At 45.3% G+C, this 16200-nt stretch overlaps 1 protein-coding gene across 1 annotated transcript in view; it reads right to left on the bottom strand.

Annotated features, from left to right (window-relative positions):
• LOC147031312 (unconventional myosin-XV-like) overlaps window positions 1–14276 on the bottom strand; it is a 443397-nt gene extending 429121 nt beyond the window's left edge. The window contains exons 1-2 of the mRNA XM_085861560.1: window positions 14162–14276; window positions 8105–8150 (exon numbers count right to left, since the gene is read on the bottom strand). Coding sequence (XP_085717686.1) covers window positions 8105–8150; window positions 14162–14226 — 111 coding nt within the window. The 5' untranslated portion in view covers window positions 14227–14276. The remainder of the gene's footprint in view (window positions 1–8104; window positions 8151–14161) is intronic.
• Window positions 14277–16200: the final 1924 nt, after the last annotated feature.

Genomic DNA, 16200 nt, shown 5'->3' with positions numbered 1-16200 from the left:
AATCCTGAGGAGTTGTCATGCCTTCAAGACCACCATCCTAGATGTTATGCCTGGTGTTGGCTTGGGATCCTCGGATCCTGAATTCAAATCGCTCTCGGCTGTTGAATTAATACCAGGTGGGGTTGACTCTGCTTGTCATCCTTCTGAGGTCGGCAAAATGAGTGCTAGCTTGCTGGTATCCTGTGTCAGAGTGGCGACCTGTCCAGCATTGTACCCAAGAGCCAAGGAGACTGCTTAGGCAGTACAAACGCTCTGCACAGAGCGTGGTCCCAATGGATAGATGGATGGATCCTTGATGTTGCCGGTGGATGTCTTGGAACTCACTGTAGGGGAAGAAGAATTTTGTCTCTCAAGGCATACTGGATACCATTGATCAGAGTCGCAGGGCCAGGCTTAAAGGCAGAGCTGAGCTGTTCAGGGAGTTGAGGCGTAAAACTGTACATGCCCTGAGGGAGGACAAGGAGGCCTATGTGCAAGGAATCTGTGAGGGGTAGAGCATCAACTGTGGTCAAGTGATTCTTGTCCTGCTTACTTGGGAATTCAGGTATTGTGTTCCTCCAACCCCATCCCTCGGTGTACTGCAGTTAGAGCGCAGGGTGGTGGGATCTTGACAGAGGAGTCTGAAGTGAAGGCCCGCTTGGCCGGTTACGTTGACCGGCTGTACCAGACTAACCCAACAACTGTTGGGTTGGATGTCAGGGGTGTTACAATCCCAATTGCTGACCCTCCAATAATCTGTGATCCACCTTCGTTTGTGGATCACAAAAACACATAGGATGCAGAAACACAGGCTGCAGTAAACCGGTTGAAATGGCGTGAAGCTGCTGGGATCTGTAGCATCAATTCTGAACTTCTCAAGGCTGGTGGAAATGCTGTACTCGTGTCATTACATGCAGTTCTGTGCTCTGCCTGGAGCACAGACATCATCGCAACTGACTGGAAGAGGGGCCTTGTTGTCCTTCTCTGGAAAGGGAAGAGTGATTGCCAAAACTGCAACAACCACCGAGGGGTGATGCTACTCTGAGTGCCGGGCAAGGTCTTTGCTCAGATAATTCTTGATAGGGCTCGCCAACAAGTGCTTGGGCACCAGCACCCAGAGCAGTCAGGCTTTACACCAAAGAGGTCAATGATTGACCGTGTCCTTGCTCTTCAGGTCCTCATCGAACGCAGACAAGAGTTTCCGGAGGTGCTGCTTGCAGACTATGTTTATCTCTGCAAAGCGTTCGATTCATTGAATCAAGATGCCCTCTGGAGGATTCTTGGTCTTCGTGGGGTGCCACCAAAATTGAACAATCTGATGTCTGAACTATACTCTAGTACTGAGAGTACTGTGAGATGTGCTGATACCATCTCTGACATGTACTCCAGGGGCCATCCAACTGACATCCCAGTTGTTACTGAACTTTGTCAGGGGTGTGGAATGGCCCCCACGCTTTTCAGTAATTCTATGGACTGGATTCTGGGGAGGACGTCAGAGAGATCAAGCTGCGGTGTATCATTTGGGAATGTCAAAATCTCTGACCTTGATTTCGCAGATGATGCAGTCATCTTTGCAGAGACTCTGCATATCCTTTTGGGTGTCCTCGACATGCTGAATGAACGGCTGGGATTGTGGGTGTCTTGGGTCAAAACTAAAATCCAGGCTTTCAATGACATCTTGGATGCTGCTACCTTGTCTGTACCCGTTTGTGGTGAGGTGGTTGAGGTCACAGAGGGATTCACTGACCTTGGCAGTGATATTCATGTCTCTGCTGGTGATGAGCTAGAGGACAATAGACGTCCGAGTCGGGCCTGGGGAGTCATGGATTCACTGAATGATGGGATATGGCACGGTCGATACCTGTGCAGGATGACGAAAGTCTGAGACTTCAGATCCTTGGTCACTGGAGCTTCCAGTCTTACTCCACAGATGTGAAACTTGGACTCTGACCAGGGATCTGAGATGGTGACTTAATTCCTTTGGTACCAGATCTCTTCGGAGAATTCTTGGCTATCGCTGTTCGGACTTTGTGTCCAATGAGCAGTTGCTAAGAGAGACTCAAATGACATTTTTCACTTGCATATTCCGTGGTTACCATACCTAAGGAGTTGCTGTAGCTGTGTCCAATAAGCTGACCCCAATGATAATTGAAGTAACACCGGTCAAAGAGCATATTATGAGATTAAGGATTCGTCACTCCTTAGGTGTCATTTCCCTGGTCTCTGTTTATGCTCTGACTGAGGCGAGTGATCTCACCGTGAAGGATGCATTCTACGCCACACTCGAATCTGTGGTTGATCAGTGCCCCAGACGAGATACACTTCTAGTCTTGGGGGATTTCAATGCATCGACTGGAACTGATAGGGATGGCTATGAGGTGTGTGTTTGTCCCCATGGGTCAGGAACTATGAACCAGAATAGCACTAAGTTCCTTGACTTTGCAAGAAGTCATGGACTTAGGGTGGCTGGTTCATGGTTTCAGCGCCCACAAGCTCATCGCTGGACTTGGTATTCCAACGCTGGCGGTGTGGCAAAGGAGATTGACCATGTCCTCATTGACGATCATTGGAGGGTGATCCAGAACTGCAGGGTCTACCGGAGTGCTCAGTTCCTCAATACTGACCACAGGCTTGTTGTAGCAACTCTAAAGCTGCACCTTAAATCCTGGAGAATGGTACCATCCCAGCCTAGGCTGGATGTTGCCAAGCTCAGGGATGAGAGAGTAGCTGAGGAGTTTGCGAACAGGCTGAGTGGACACTTGGGGGGTCTGGGTGCTTTGGGGGGTCCTGAAGAGTTGTGGAGCGCCTTCAAGACCACCGTCCTTAATGTTGCCGGTGGATGCCTTGGAGCTCACCGCAGGGCAAAGAAGAATTTTGTCTCTCAAGGGACACTGGATACCATTGACCAGAGTCGCAGGGCCAGGATGAATGGCAGAGCTGAGCTGTTCAGGGAGCTGAGGCGTAAAACTGTACGTGCACTGAGGGTGGACAAGGAGGCCTATGTGCGAGGAATCTGTGAGGGGGTAGAGCATCACCTGTGGACAGGTGATTCTCGTCCCGCTTACAGGGGAATTCGCGCATTACGTACATCCAAGCCCATCCCTCAGAGCACTGCAGTTCGAGCAGAGAGTGGTAGGCTCTTGACAGAGGAGTCTGAAGTGAAGGCCAGCTGGGCCGGTTACTTTGAGCGGTTGTACCAGGCTGATCCCCCAGCTGTCGAGTTGGACGTCAAGGGTGTTACAATCCCTGTTGCTGACCCTCGAATCAACTGTGGTCCACCTTCGCTTGTGGAAACACTGGCTGCGGTGAACCAGTTGAAACGGGGCAAAGCTCCAGGGATCTGTGGCATCCATGCCGAACTTCTCAAGGCTGGTGGAAATGCTGCACTCGTGTCGTTGCATGCAGTTTTGTGCTCTGCCTGGAACACAGGCATCATCCCAACTGACTGGAAGAGGGGCCTTGTTGTCCCTCTCTGGAAAGGGAAGGGTGATCGCCAAGACTGCAACAACTACCGAGGGGTGACGCTGCTCTCATTGCCGGGCAAGGTCTTTGCTCGGATAATTCTTGATAGGGTTCGCCACCATCTGCTTGAGCACCAGCGTCCAGAGCAGTCAGGCTTTACACCAAAGAAGTCAACGATTGACCGTATCCTTGCACTTCGTGTCCTCACCGAACGCAGACAAGAGTTTCGGCAGGGGCTGCTTGCAGCCTATGTTGATCTATGTAAAGCGTTCGATTCAGTGAATCGGGATGTCCTCTGGAGAATTCTTGGTCTTCGTGGGGTGCCACCAAAACTGATCGATCTGATGTCTGAACTCTACTCTGGTACTGAGAGTGCTGTGAAGTGTGGTGGTACCATCTCTGACTTATTTCCAGTTGTTACTGGAGTTCGTCAGGGATGTGTACTTGCCCCCACACTTTTCAGCACTTGTATGGACTGGATTTTAGGGAGGATGTCGGAGCGATCAAGCTGCGGTGCATCATTTGGGAATGTCAAGATCTCGGACCTTGATTTTGCAGATGATGCAGTCATCTTTGCGGAGACTTTCGACATCCTCTTGGGGGCCCTCGAGGTGCTGAATGAGGAGTCGGAGCCGTTGGGATTACGGGTTTCTTGGGTCAAAACTAAGATCCAGGCTTTCGGTGACATCTTGGATGCTGCTGTCCTGTCTGTGTCTGTTTGTGGTGAGGATGTTGAGGTCGTGGAGAGATTCACTTACCTTGGCAGTGATATTCATGTCTCTGCTGGCTGCGGGTCAGAGGTCAATAGACGTCTGGGTCGGGCCTGGGGAGTCATGGATTCACTGGATCATGGGGTGTGGCGCTGCCGGTACCTGTGCGGGAGGACGAAAGTCCGAGTCTTCAGGTCCTTGGTACTCCCAGTCTTGCTCTATGGGTGTGAGACTTGGACTCTGACCAAGGATCTGAGACGGAGACTTAATTCCTTTGGTACCAGGTCTCTTCGGAGAATCCTTGGCTATCGCTGGTCGGATTTTGTGTCCAATGAGCGGTTGCTGAGAGAGACTCGGATGAGATTTGTTCCCTGCATAGTCTGTGAGCGTCAGTTGCGGCTGTATGGACATGTGGCTCGTTTTCCTGACGCTGATCCTGCTCACCAGATTCTCTCAGCGAGGGAGTCTCATGAGTGGAGGAGGCCAGTGGGCCGACCACGTGCCTCATGGTTGCAACAGGTTGACCATCATCTCAAGGAGATGGGGATGGGCCTGGCATCTGCCTGGGGGATGGCCAGACGGAGGCCCCTGGAGTACCGGCGGAAAGTGGACGCAGCGACGCGCTGTTCTGGCACATGCTCCCATACCCGACCTGATATTCCGTGAGCGTTAGCTGCGGCTGTATGGACATGTGGCTAGTTTTCCTGACGCTGACCCTGCTCACCAGATTCTCTCAGCGAGGGAGCTGAGTGAGTGGAGGAGGCCAATGGGCCGACCACATGCCACGTGGTTGCAGCAGATTGATTAGCATCTCAAGTAGAAAGTAGATGGGGATAGGTCAGGCATCTGCCTGGGAGACGGCCAGGTGGAGGCCCCTGGAGTACTGGCGGAAAATGGATGCAGCGATGCGCTGCTCCAGCGCATCCTCCCATACCAGACCTGACCGGTTATAGACAATGGCGGTCTGCCCAGAACTATTGTTGGTGATTAAAATTGGCAAATACACTGCCATTTCAAGTGAGATCATTTTGAAAATGGTATCATTCACAGCTTCAACATTTTGTCGTCAACGTGACACCGGCAATGTAAGTATTTGTAAAGGGTACGATGCCCTGATTACCTCCACAAAAATCGCACGAGAATGCTCCAACTCATTGTTAAAGTATAAGATGAGAAGCATCTACAGCCAGTCAGCCAGCCACAAGCTGTTCACCAAAGCATACTCTTCATATCAGTCTTCTTCCTGTGCAAAAATGAACAGATTCGCATGGCCTCAAGATCTTGATTGTGTTTGGAACATTATAACTACAGTTAGGTCAGGTCAGGTATGGGAGCATGCACCAGAGCAGCGCATCGTTGCATCTACTGTCCACCAGAACTCCAGGGGCCTCTATCTGGCCATCCCCCCAGGCAGATGCCTGGCCCATCCACATCTCCGTGAGATGCTGATCAACCTGCTGCAACCACGAGGCACGTGGTCAGCCCATTGACCCTTACACTCATGGGGCTCCCTTGCTGAGAGAATCGGGTGAGCAGGATCAGCATCAGGAAAAGGACCCACATATCCAGACAGCCACAGCTGATGCTCACGGACTATGCAGGTAACAAATCTCATTTGAGTTGCTCTCAGCAACCGCTCGTCGTACACAAAGTCCGACCAGAAATAGTCAAGAATTCTCTGAAGAGACCTGGTACCAAAGGAATTAAGTCGCCCTCTCAGATCCCTGGTCACAGTCCAAGTTTCACATTCGTAGAGCAAGACTGGAAGCACCAAGGACATAAAGACTCGGACTTTCGTCCTGCACAGGTACCGGCAGCGCCACACTCCATGATCCAGTGAATCCATGACACCCCAGGCCGAACCGAGACGTCAATTGACTTCTGTGCTCACACAGCCAGCAGAGACATGAATATCACTGCCAAAAGTGAATCTCTCCGTGACCTCAATATCCTCACCACAAATGGGTACAGACAAATTGGCAGCATCCAATATATCAGTGAAAATCTGGATCTTAATTTTGACCCAGGAAACCCGTAATCCCAGTGGCTCCGACTCCTCATTCAGCACCTCGAGGGCCCCCAAAAGGATATCCAAAGTCTCCGCAAAGATGACTGCATCACCTGCGAAATCAAAGTTAAAGTTATTGACATTCCCAAACGATACACCGCAACTTGATCTCTCTGACATCCTCTCAATAATCCAGTCCATACAAGTGCTGAAAAGTGTGGGGGGGGGGGCAGACGACACCCCTGAGGGACTCCAGTAACAACTGGAAATAAGTCAGAGATGGTACCACTACATCTCACAGCACTTTCAGTATCAGAGTAGAGTTCAGACATCACATCGATCAGTTTTGGTGGCACCCCACGAAGACCAAGAATCCTCCAGAAAGCATCCCGTTTTACTGAATCGAATGCTTTGCAGAGATCAACATGGGCTGCAAGTAGCCCCTGCTCTCGTCTCTGTTTGGTGAGGACCTGAAGAGCAAGGATATGGTCAATCATTGACCTCTGTAGTGTAAAGCCTGACTGCTCTGGACACTGGTGCTCAAGTAGATGGTGGTGAACCCTCTCAAGAATTATCCGAGCAAAGACCTTGCCTGGCACTGAGAGGAGCGTTACCCTCGGTAGTTGTTGCAGGCCTCGCGATCACCCTTCCCTTTCCAGAGAGGGACAACAAGGCCCCTCTTCCAGTCAGTTGGGATGATGCCTGTGTTCCAGGCAGAGCACACAACTGCGTGCAATGACACGAGTACAGCAGTTCCACCAGCCTTCTAAAGTTCAGCATGGATGCCACAGATCCTTGGAGCTTTACCCCATTTCAACCGGTTCACCGTAGCCTGTGTTTCCATCAATGAAGGTGGATCACACTTGATTGGAGGGTCAGCAATAGGGTTTGTCACACCCCTGACATCCCAACGGCTTTGCCCCAATCCCATCATCCAGTGAGCTGCCCTGCGGAGGGTAGCTGCACAGGAGTTACTCCCACGAAGTGGGTTTTCAGATTTCTTTGTGGTACATTTTGCGGAATGAAGTGTTTTACGGTGACCGGCGTGCAAATCCTGCCACCCCCTTCTTCAAAAAAAGTCACCCAACTGCACGAGGATGTCTGCAGACACAGTTGGGCACTAGATATGGATGACCGTTGGCTCACACGGAGCTCCTCTACCCTTTGATTTGCAGCTAACTACAGTTAGCAGTGCTAAGAAGCATACGGTTGGCTCAGAGTTGTCGCTTCAAAGAAAAGTTTACTAAATTGGAGGGGGCGGGGGGTTTGGTACAGAACAAACCTGTGCACCCTTACCTGTTGTCTGAGTCAGTAGCTGTTAAAGGAATGGCATGTTTTGTAAAGCATGTATTGGTAAATAAATGTTCTCAAAGACCAGTAATTTGGAAAGCAAATAATCTAAATGACTCCCTGTTGAAGAAGTCTCAGAAAGTTAACTTGAGGAGATTCTACATATCAGTCATATCCTCCAAATGATACATTTCCACATGAGTACTTCACGCCCAATGACTGGCCTCGTTGGAAGCACTTTACTTGTGCAAACTATCCTTCAAAAATATGCTGATGGCCAAAGCATATCACATCGATGAGAAATTCTAGGGCTTTCTCAATAAGGTTTCATATCATTCAAACCCAGCATTTGTGAAGATTAAAAATATTCAATGTCGAAATCACATTGAAAAGTTGTGAGCACATACTTAAGACTTTTATATCAATCAATTTTACATTAATTATTCATGCAGCTCAAATACCAATACAAGAAAACATATTTTCATGAATCGAGTGCTGAAATCAAGTGTCAATTGGGCCTTCGTCCTTCCAGTGTGATCTGGAATGTCGTCATTGGCCATAATAAACAAATAAAAAAAGTTGCACATACTGTATGGTGAGTGCAAAAACAACACATGATCCCACCAAAAAAATATAAAAGACTGAATTTCGATACCTTTGTCAAGTTTGGTTTTATGCAGTGGATGAAGATCAATTCGCACCTGCCAGTGAAAGAAGATGCATATCAAATTAATCAAATGTACACCAAACCCTTTCGAATTACAAATATCATCAACAACTTGTACATAGCCAAGTTTATTTAACTAAGCAATCTAGGAATTTTGGTCCACATTATAAGTATGTTGAGACAAAATTTACAATTTCAAAGGAAATAGGGGAGCAGTTATATATTACAATTACACAATACAATGTCATCACAATTACCCACTAAGTTTTGTGTATGACAGACAAGTTAATGTGTGGCAGACATTTCCTGTTGGTAAAGATGTATGCAGCAATAGCTGGTGTGGCACTTGCTTCCTGGTACTGTGGAAGTAAAACAAATAATTCTGTCTTGTGAAATGTGAGAAATATGCTACACCAACAGTTTATGGACATATAAGGTTATATAAAGCTTTGTGGATCACATGACTATCGCAAAGTATCGGTGTTTCTGTATTGATCATGCCGAAACAAGTTGTTTTTTCATATTGGGATAAGCACTCTTTATCCAAAAATTACATACTCATTTCATTTTATATGCTTTCAAATGCTTTTAAATAATATGGAGGTATAAAATCTGTTGTAAAGCATTGGCTAAAGTCACTTTGTCACCATATAAGGAATAGTTCACCAGAAAATATCATGGGTAAAGCCACTGGCAGAGTTGAGATAAAGGTTTAAAAGGCTTGCAGCATAAAACATGCTTATTAGTTCTTTGACAATAAGAAAGACAGAATTCATTACGTTTGCAGAGTGGACTGCCCGTGGCTTGTGAGTTTCTTTGTATCAACGTTTGCTTGTAAATGACAAACCACAAATGAGTAGAACAGAATCTTTGTTCAAATATACTGTGGTCTTGTTAGTTCCATATAACTGTAACATATCTTTACAAAACTTAGGATCATTGATTGATATATTGTTTGCCTTTCTCAATGTTGAGAAAGTGCTCTCCTGAATCCATGAGTAAATGCTCAATACCACCACTGTACCACTCAAAGCAAACCTTTCAAAGCAGATGACAATAATAACGAACATATAATCCCCGTGCTAGCCCAAGCACATCCGGGACTGGTGAAAGATGCGATTATTAGTCCGTGCTTAGTTAAATGAAATGTGTACCCCTCTATTACGTTTGCTGCTCTGATACTTTAAAATACACTTGATAATGGATAAATCGCATACTGATGGTTGTTATATAATGGATAGATATAAAAAATAATAAAATGACCGTTTTTACAGCCATTTTTCCCTGCTGTGCAGGGGTTTGGCTTTTTCTTGAGGCAATGTTTTATGGCTGGATGCCCTTCCTGACGCCAACCCTGGTCGCCTCTTACGACACACAGGGATATGGTACACCTATTCTAACCGGGGCATACACCGGGACCAGTACACTGGCACTCATTTCGCCGACCTCGGCAGGATGACAGGCTGAGTCAACCCCCTGGTGTTAATTCAACAGCCAACGGGGCTTGAACTCAGGACCCTGGGATCCCAAGCCACCATCCTAACCACTAAGCCAATACCAGGCTTAATGGATAGATATAGTGTGCTCATAAACTATGTAACAATATCATCTTTTTTAAATTTCACTTGGTTGGCAAGTTAAATTAAATAAAGCTGCCTTTGTTCAGGTGCCAGTGAGATGGGTGCCAGTGAGACAAAGGAATGCTTAATTCTAATTAATGAATGCTGAATAACAAATTTGCTGTGTAGTAAACCTTTAGGAATCACATGAACACGGGGCATTGTTATGTTGAAATGAAGTATACATTATGCAATAGTTATGAAGGGGGAGAGCAGTGAAGCATTGCAAATATCTGATAAAGCTTGAAAGTGCTCGAGGACAAACCATAGGAATTTGCATTTGAAACAAAGTCATGACCATGCCCTTGAAGAAAACGGTTCTGTTTGTCTCTTAGCAGAATGTGATTGGTCAACTCGCTGGCATGCAAGTAGATCACCCTCCCCATTTCTCTTCCCTATATTATTAGCTCTGTTTTGAACTTTAAGCCAGAAAACAACTATGTTGCATTGATTGTATTTCTCCATGATCATGTATTAAATAAATGATTCAACCTGTGTTGTGACTGGAGTTACTGGAGTTACTTGAGTAAGGTTTCGAGTTTTCCACCACAGTACCCCCTACATGACGACAGTGACGGGGTCTGATTTTGACTTAATGTCTTGCAGGTTTGACCAGTTCATTCCAGGGAGGAGATTCTGCTCCTCGCTCAAGAGTGTCATGGGGCCTATTCCTATTGATGAGTGGTCCAACTGCATGACCATGCATTCTGGCCCTTCGTTCGAGCAGATGTGCATTAGAATTAACATGTACTTCAGCCTTCGTAATGAGGTGCATGTGCATGTGCATGCTTATGGAACAGCCTTGATGGACCATACTGTAATGTTTTTGTGCTATAAAATGCAACAAAAATATAATTTTCCATTAAGTGATGTGTTTTCTGGGACACACTGTCTTGGTTACGTCAGGTCAGGTCAGGTATGGGAGCATGCACCAGAGCAGCGCGTCACTGCGTCCACTTTCTGCCGGTATTCCAGGGGCCTACGTCTGCCCATCCCCAGACAGATGCCTGGCCCATCCCCATCTCCTTGAGATGCCAATCAACCAGTATAAGCCTACCTGAAAATTATTTTTTGGATATAATGTAATCATATTTGGCCTTGCTGGCTGGACAACATTGTATAGTTTCTGTGCCACAAGATTAAAATAAAAAAAATGTTAAATTTACACTTGGTAATCATTTTTGCTGGGACACACCGTATACCTGAAAATTATTTTGGGGCATACAACCATATTTCCCTTGCTGGAGCACAATGTAAAGTTTTTATGATGTAAAATGTCAAGTGATCAATTTTGAAGTTTTTCTCAAATAAATATAGCCATACATGCATTAGCTCCATAATATTAAATGCATACTGTATATATACTGTATATGTATACAAATGTAGACAAGCAGTGTGCGCAACCCCGGGTGGGTCAAGTTTGCGCATTACTTGCTGAAAAACAGCATCGTCTGTGTTTTGCAAAAAGGCTATAGATATCTGCGTGGTGTTCGCCTCAAAGATTCTAGATAGTCTAAAGCACGAAATGGTCAAGGGTCCAAGCTGTCCAACATGTCTGAAGAGTGTAAGGGGTCTCAATGGTGTTAAGGTCTAATGGGTCTAAAAGGACTTAAGGGGTGTAAAGGTCTCGAGGTTCTTGGCGTCGAAAAGGTATAAAAGGTCTAAAGAGTCTAAAGGGTAAAAAAGTCGAAAGGGTGAAGGGGTTGAAAAGGTGTCTAAAGTGTTGAAAGAGTCTTAAGAGTCATCAGGGTTCTTGAGGTCTTAAGGGCCATGGGGGTCTTAAGGCATCTTAGGGGTCTTTCGAGGTGTTTGGGTTCTCAAGGGGCTTCAGGGGTCTTAAGGTTCTAGAGGGTCTTAGGAGTACATCGGGTCTCATGCAGTGCTATATATAGAGAGAGTCTGGCCATCTATTGTTCTGCTCGTACAGAAAGATCCAGCTTGTGATTGGTCAATCTGTGTCACGTGGTCTCTATGGAGCCATTTTGCTTCCCAACAAAGTTACTTCTGGGTTCACGTTCGTACAGAAGTGGCATTTTATACAAGATTTCGCTCAATTTTGGTGGAATTATGGTATGGTCTGGCATGGGGCTGCTCTGTTCAATCATGGCAAGGCTGAATAATGCACAGGTTCCCTCGTGACAAGGTTTTGGATGATCTAGTTTCGGACATCAGTATCGACATTTGCCATAATATCAAAAAATGAATTGCTTGCAAAATTTTTCAGAGTCCGACAGTATATTTTTTCTTGAGGACAGGAATGCAATCGCAGGAGTAAACGAGATGGCACGAAGGGAGAACCGAGCAGCAAATATATAGCAATGCAATTGTTAGTCTCAAAATTGAAGTAATTGAATAGACTTTTTTTTCCGATACTTTTGAAAGAAAGGGTTGCATCATTCTTTCTCTCTCTCTCTCTCTCTCTTCTTCTTTCGGCTGCTCCCTTTAGGGGTCGCCACAGTGGATCATTCGCATGATCTGCATAGTGATTTGGCACATGTTTTACGCCGGATGCCCTTCCTGACGCAACCCTGGTCGCCTCTTACGATACAGGGATATGGTACACCTATTTTAACCGGGGTATACACCGGCCCAGTACACTGGTACTCATTTCGCCGACCTCGGAAGGATGACAGGCTGAGTCAACCCCCTGGTGTATTAATTCAGTGGCCCAACGGGGCTTGAACTCAGGACCTTTTGGATCCCAAGCCGCTGCCCTAACCACTGCGCCAACACCAGGCCCCTTTCGTTTGCATCATTCTTTCGTGTTTCATAATAAATTCAAATGTTGTATCACAACTTGATTGTTGCTGTAAACCAACTACAGTAAAACTCATCGGATGCTGAAACGGCTCCGACTTATGTGAGATAAATGCAAAGTATTTGGCTCAAATGTTCTGATCATTCATTGCCTCTTTCTTTCATTCTGGCATTGCACTTGAAATGTACTGCTTGTACTAAATCGTCTGGTTGAATGTAATATTCATTATAGTGATGTACATTGTCATTGGTTGATTCATTTGAAACACCAAATTTTGTGGAGAACCATGACAGATCACTCGTTTTAGTTATATTGCTGTGCGAATCTCTCAGGTGGTCCACTCTCAAACTAAAATGGCACTTGGTGGAGCGCATACCTCTGCCAGGCTGAACAGTTTATGTTTTTATCCCACCGAGAGGTCGGATCTGAATTCAGACCGAAAGCCAAAATCGAATCGGCTTGTTCTTGTCACACACCCAACCTGTCTACCTAATTTCGTATGAATCAGTCTATAACTTTTCGAAATATATCATTTCATATATATATATATATATATATATATATATATATATCAGTTATATAACTGAAATATATCAGTTATATATCAAATATAACTACATATCATTTTTGGCCCTATCTTTCAATGTTAAGGAATCACTTAAAATAATTTAAAATTCTTGTATCCGGATCCAAATCCGTACCTTCACCAAATACCTCATCCCATGAATGCTCAATATCTCAAACACGTAAACAATCCCCAAATGAATAACTGCAACATAAATGCACATTTTACAGGTAAGATCCCAAAAATATCATACTCCATAATGCGACTCCTGAGCCTGGTGTTGGCTTTGTGGTTAGAGTGGCTGGCTTGGGATCTTAGGGTCCTGAGTTTGAGCCCCTGTCAACCATTTAAATTAACACTGGGTGGGGTTGACTCAGCCTGTAATCCTTCTGAGGTCAGCAAAATGAGTACCAGTGTACTAGTAATAGGGGAATTGCATCAGTGGCACAGCTGCACCCTCAGCCAATGATGCCATCTGCAGCCTCGTGCTTCATGAGAGAGGAGGAGGATTCTACTCCCCTACACCCCAAAACTCTCTCCCCCTTCCTCACCTTCTCCCAATATTCTGTGTTTATAATATCTTCACTGATATCACTGCAATTTGCTATGACTGTCATTCGTGGAACATGTGTGGGGTTGTTAATTTATACATTGATCAATGTATGATTTTGTTCCATCAATATACATTTGCATTAAAAAAAAGGTTTTGCAATCCCCAACCTACATATTTGCTCTACTATGTTACTAGAAATATAAAATACTTTGTTTGGCCTTACCTTCAGCAATGGCACAGGATGCTCTCACAGTGTGCATTCTTTGGAGACAAATTTACGATGCATACTTTATAATACAGAAGCAGGGGGGGTAGATGGGAAGGGGCTGAAAGGCATCTTATCTGTACATGCAATAAATATATGGCCAAAAAAAACAAAACAACCACAAGTTTAAAAAAATGTTATGAAAGGACCAAAAATAAATCTTGTTTTAAGGTTTTAGCGCTTGTAAAACAATGTTCAATCAAATATTTCATGTTGAAATATGCATCGCGATCAAATAGTGTCTGTTTATTAATGCTTGATGAGTGAAAAGTGATAAACACTTACTCAGCCATGCTATTTGTCAGCTGGACAAGAGACTCTTGGAAGGATGACACCCGAGTTTGAACCATGTCATCCGCTGCTTGCTCAATCTGTACTAGTTCTGGCAGAAGCTGCAACGTGGAAAACAAAGAAAGAAAAAGAGAGTATTGTTGGGTCGATATTTTAAGGTTTGTAATGTGATGTATTAGTGTTTATCCATGCATTGCATTAAAGTAGAAGTGCATTGAAGTGTATGCAGTCCCTGTCTTTCATGCTAGCCATTTGGGGCTGTACAAAGACTGCATTTTGCCTTCATAGCATAGTCATTTCTATTGGTCAGAATATCACATGGTCTGTCTTTGCAGTTAAAGAGAAGATCTGGCAAGGTCATGCATGGACATGGAGGGATGAGGTACTTAAAGTATCCCCAATGGGTGTTCCAAAGCTCCTTCTCCAGCTTTACTGCACCCTCCTATAGACCCCATCCTGCAACAAAGGCAACCAATCATAAACTTTGTCCAGGGTGAGTGAAGAAGAGGAAGGTAGTCTTGAGGCCAGGGGCATCGATTGCAACTTAAAAGTGGGGGGTGGGGGGGGGTTCATTGCAAGTGCAAATCACAGAGCCAACAGTGATGACCAGGCAAATCTAGCCCCTGCAAATTATGGATGCAAGACACTCTTTTCTGTGGTGCATTCTGAGCATTTAATATGACTGCCTCTGCCACGTTTCTTTGAAATAATTTAACTAATAAAAGGCGGTGCTTTTAATTTCAAGCTGCTACTTGGTGCCAAAGTTTATCATTGCACTCAAAAAACAGACATAATAAATAATTCAACATCGATCTCAGTGTACAAGAGAGATCATGAGATGGTTGAGGGTTGAGGCATTGCTGGGTCATTGTGCTACATCGCCACGTCTTCATATGTCTTACCGCACTGAATGACCGTTCAGCTTCACATGAACTTGCTTGCTGGTGAGGCCAAGAGAAGCCTGAGGAATCGTTTTACTTGCGGGAACATTCAACGGACTTCCTGAACCATGACCACAAATATCTTCCGGTAATCCTCAACTCATGAACCACTGAAATGGTTGAGAAAGAAACCAAGTTCTTGCTCCAGATAATCTGTAAGTTCAGGAAAGTTGTGGATTATTTGTGGTTGGAATGACCCAGTTAGTAGCATTGCGTTCAAGTTCCTTTATGCCATAAGGTCCGCTGATGTAAAATATTGTCAAGTTTTCACAGGCACTATCGATGACCTTGAAGAAACAAACTCTGTGTCACTCCTCTGCAGAATAGGCAGTGTAATCCGGGACAGCTCCATCACGTACCTACCAACCCTACCGATTCACGCGGTCGCCTACCGATTTTCTATAGCTCCCAACGCATACCGATTTTATTAGTCAGACATACCACATTTGGAAATTGTTAATGTAAAAAAATAAATAGTTGTGTTTTTCAGTTTTGCGTTCGTTTCTCACTGCCAAGATCGTATTACACACGGCTGCTTCTACATTCTACAAAACTCGTGCCTGACCTCGATTTCTTATCTCGTCAGCGATTGGTTATTGCTTCCAAACTAAGCATGACCAATGGGACGACAGGAAACAGCGGGCATTCATTTCAAGACAACGCGCCATTTTCCATTCATGATCAAAGACTGCAGTTAACAGAGAGTCCTCATCGCTTCAGTGCACGACAACAATGCAAACACCAGAAAAGAAAAAAAACCACCCCCACGCTGGGTCAACAAGTTTAAGCCAAGTTGGACAACAGAGTTCAAGTGTATCAAGGCTTCGCATAAGGGAGACGGAAAACTGCGTCGCACGCCAGCCTTCCGATTTTCCTTCAAAAAGGGTTGCAGGTATGCCATCATCGAGTTTCTTTGGAAGCTGGCGCCCACGTGGAAGTCAGAAGTTCTAGCAGGCACTACTCGAGTTTCTGCTGTGCAGTTACAAAGACCTCCTTAAACCTCTTTGCTCGCCCATAACGGAATACAACCCAGTACAATATGTAAATGTCCTATTTTGAATCATAAAACCTTATATACAGTCTCTGCTCAGA

This window comes from Eptatretus burgeri, chromosome 2, assembly GCF_056783735.1.
Source record: "Eptatretus burgeri isolate ZD-2024b chromosome 2, Ebu_testis_v1, whole genome shotgun sequence".
NCBI lineage: Eukaryota > Metazoa > Chordata > Myxini > Myxiniformes > Myxinidae > Eptatretus > Eptatretus burgeri.
This window is presented reverse-complemented; position numbering and strand designations above follow the sequence as displayed.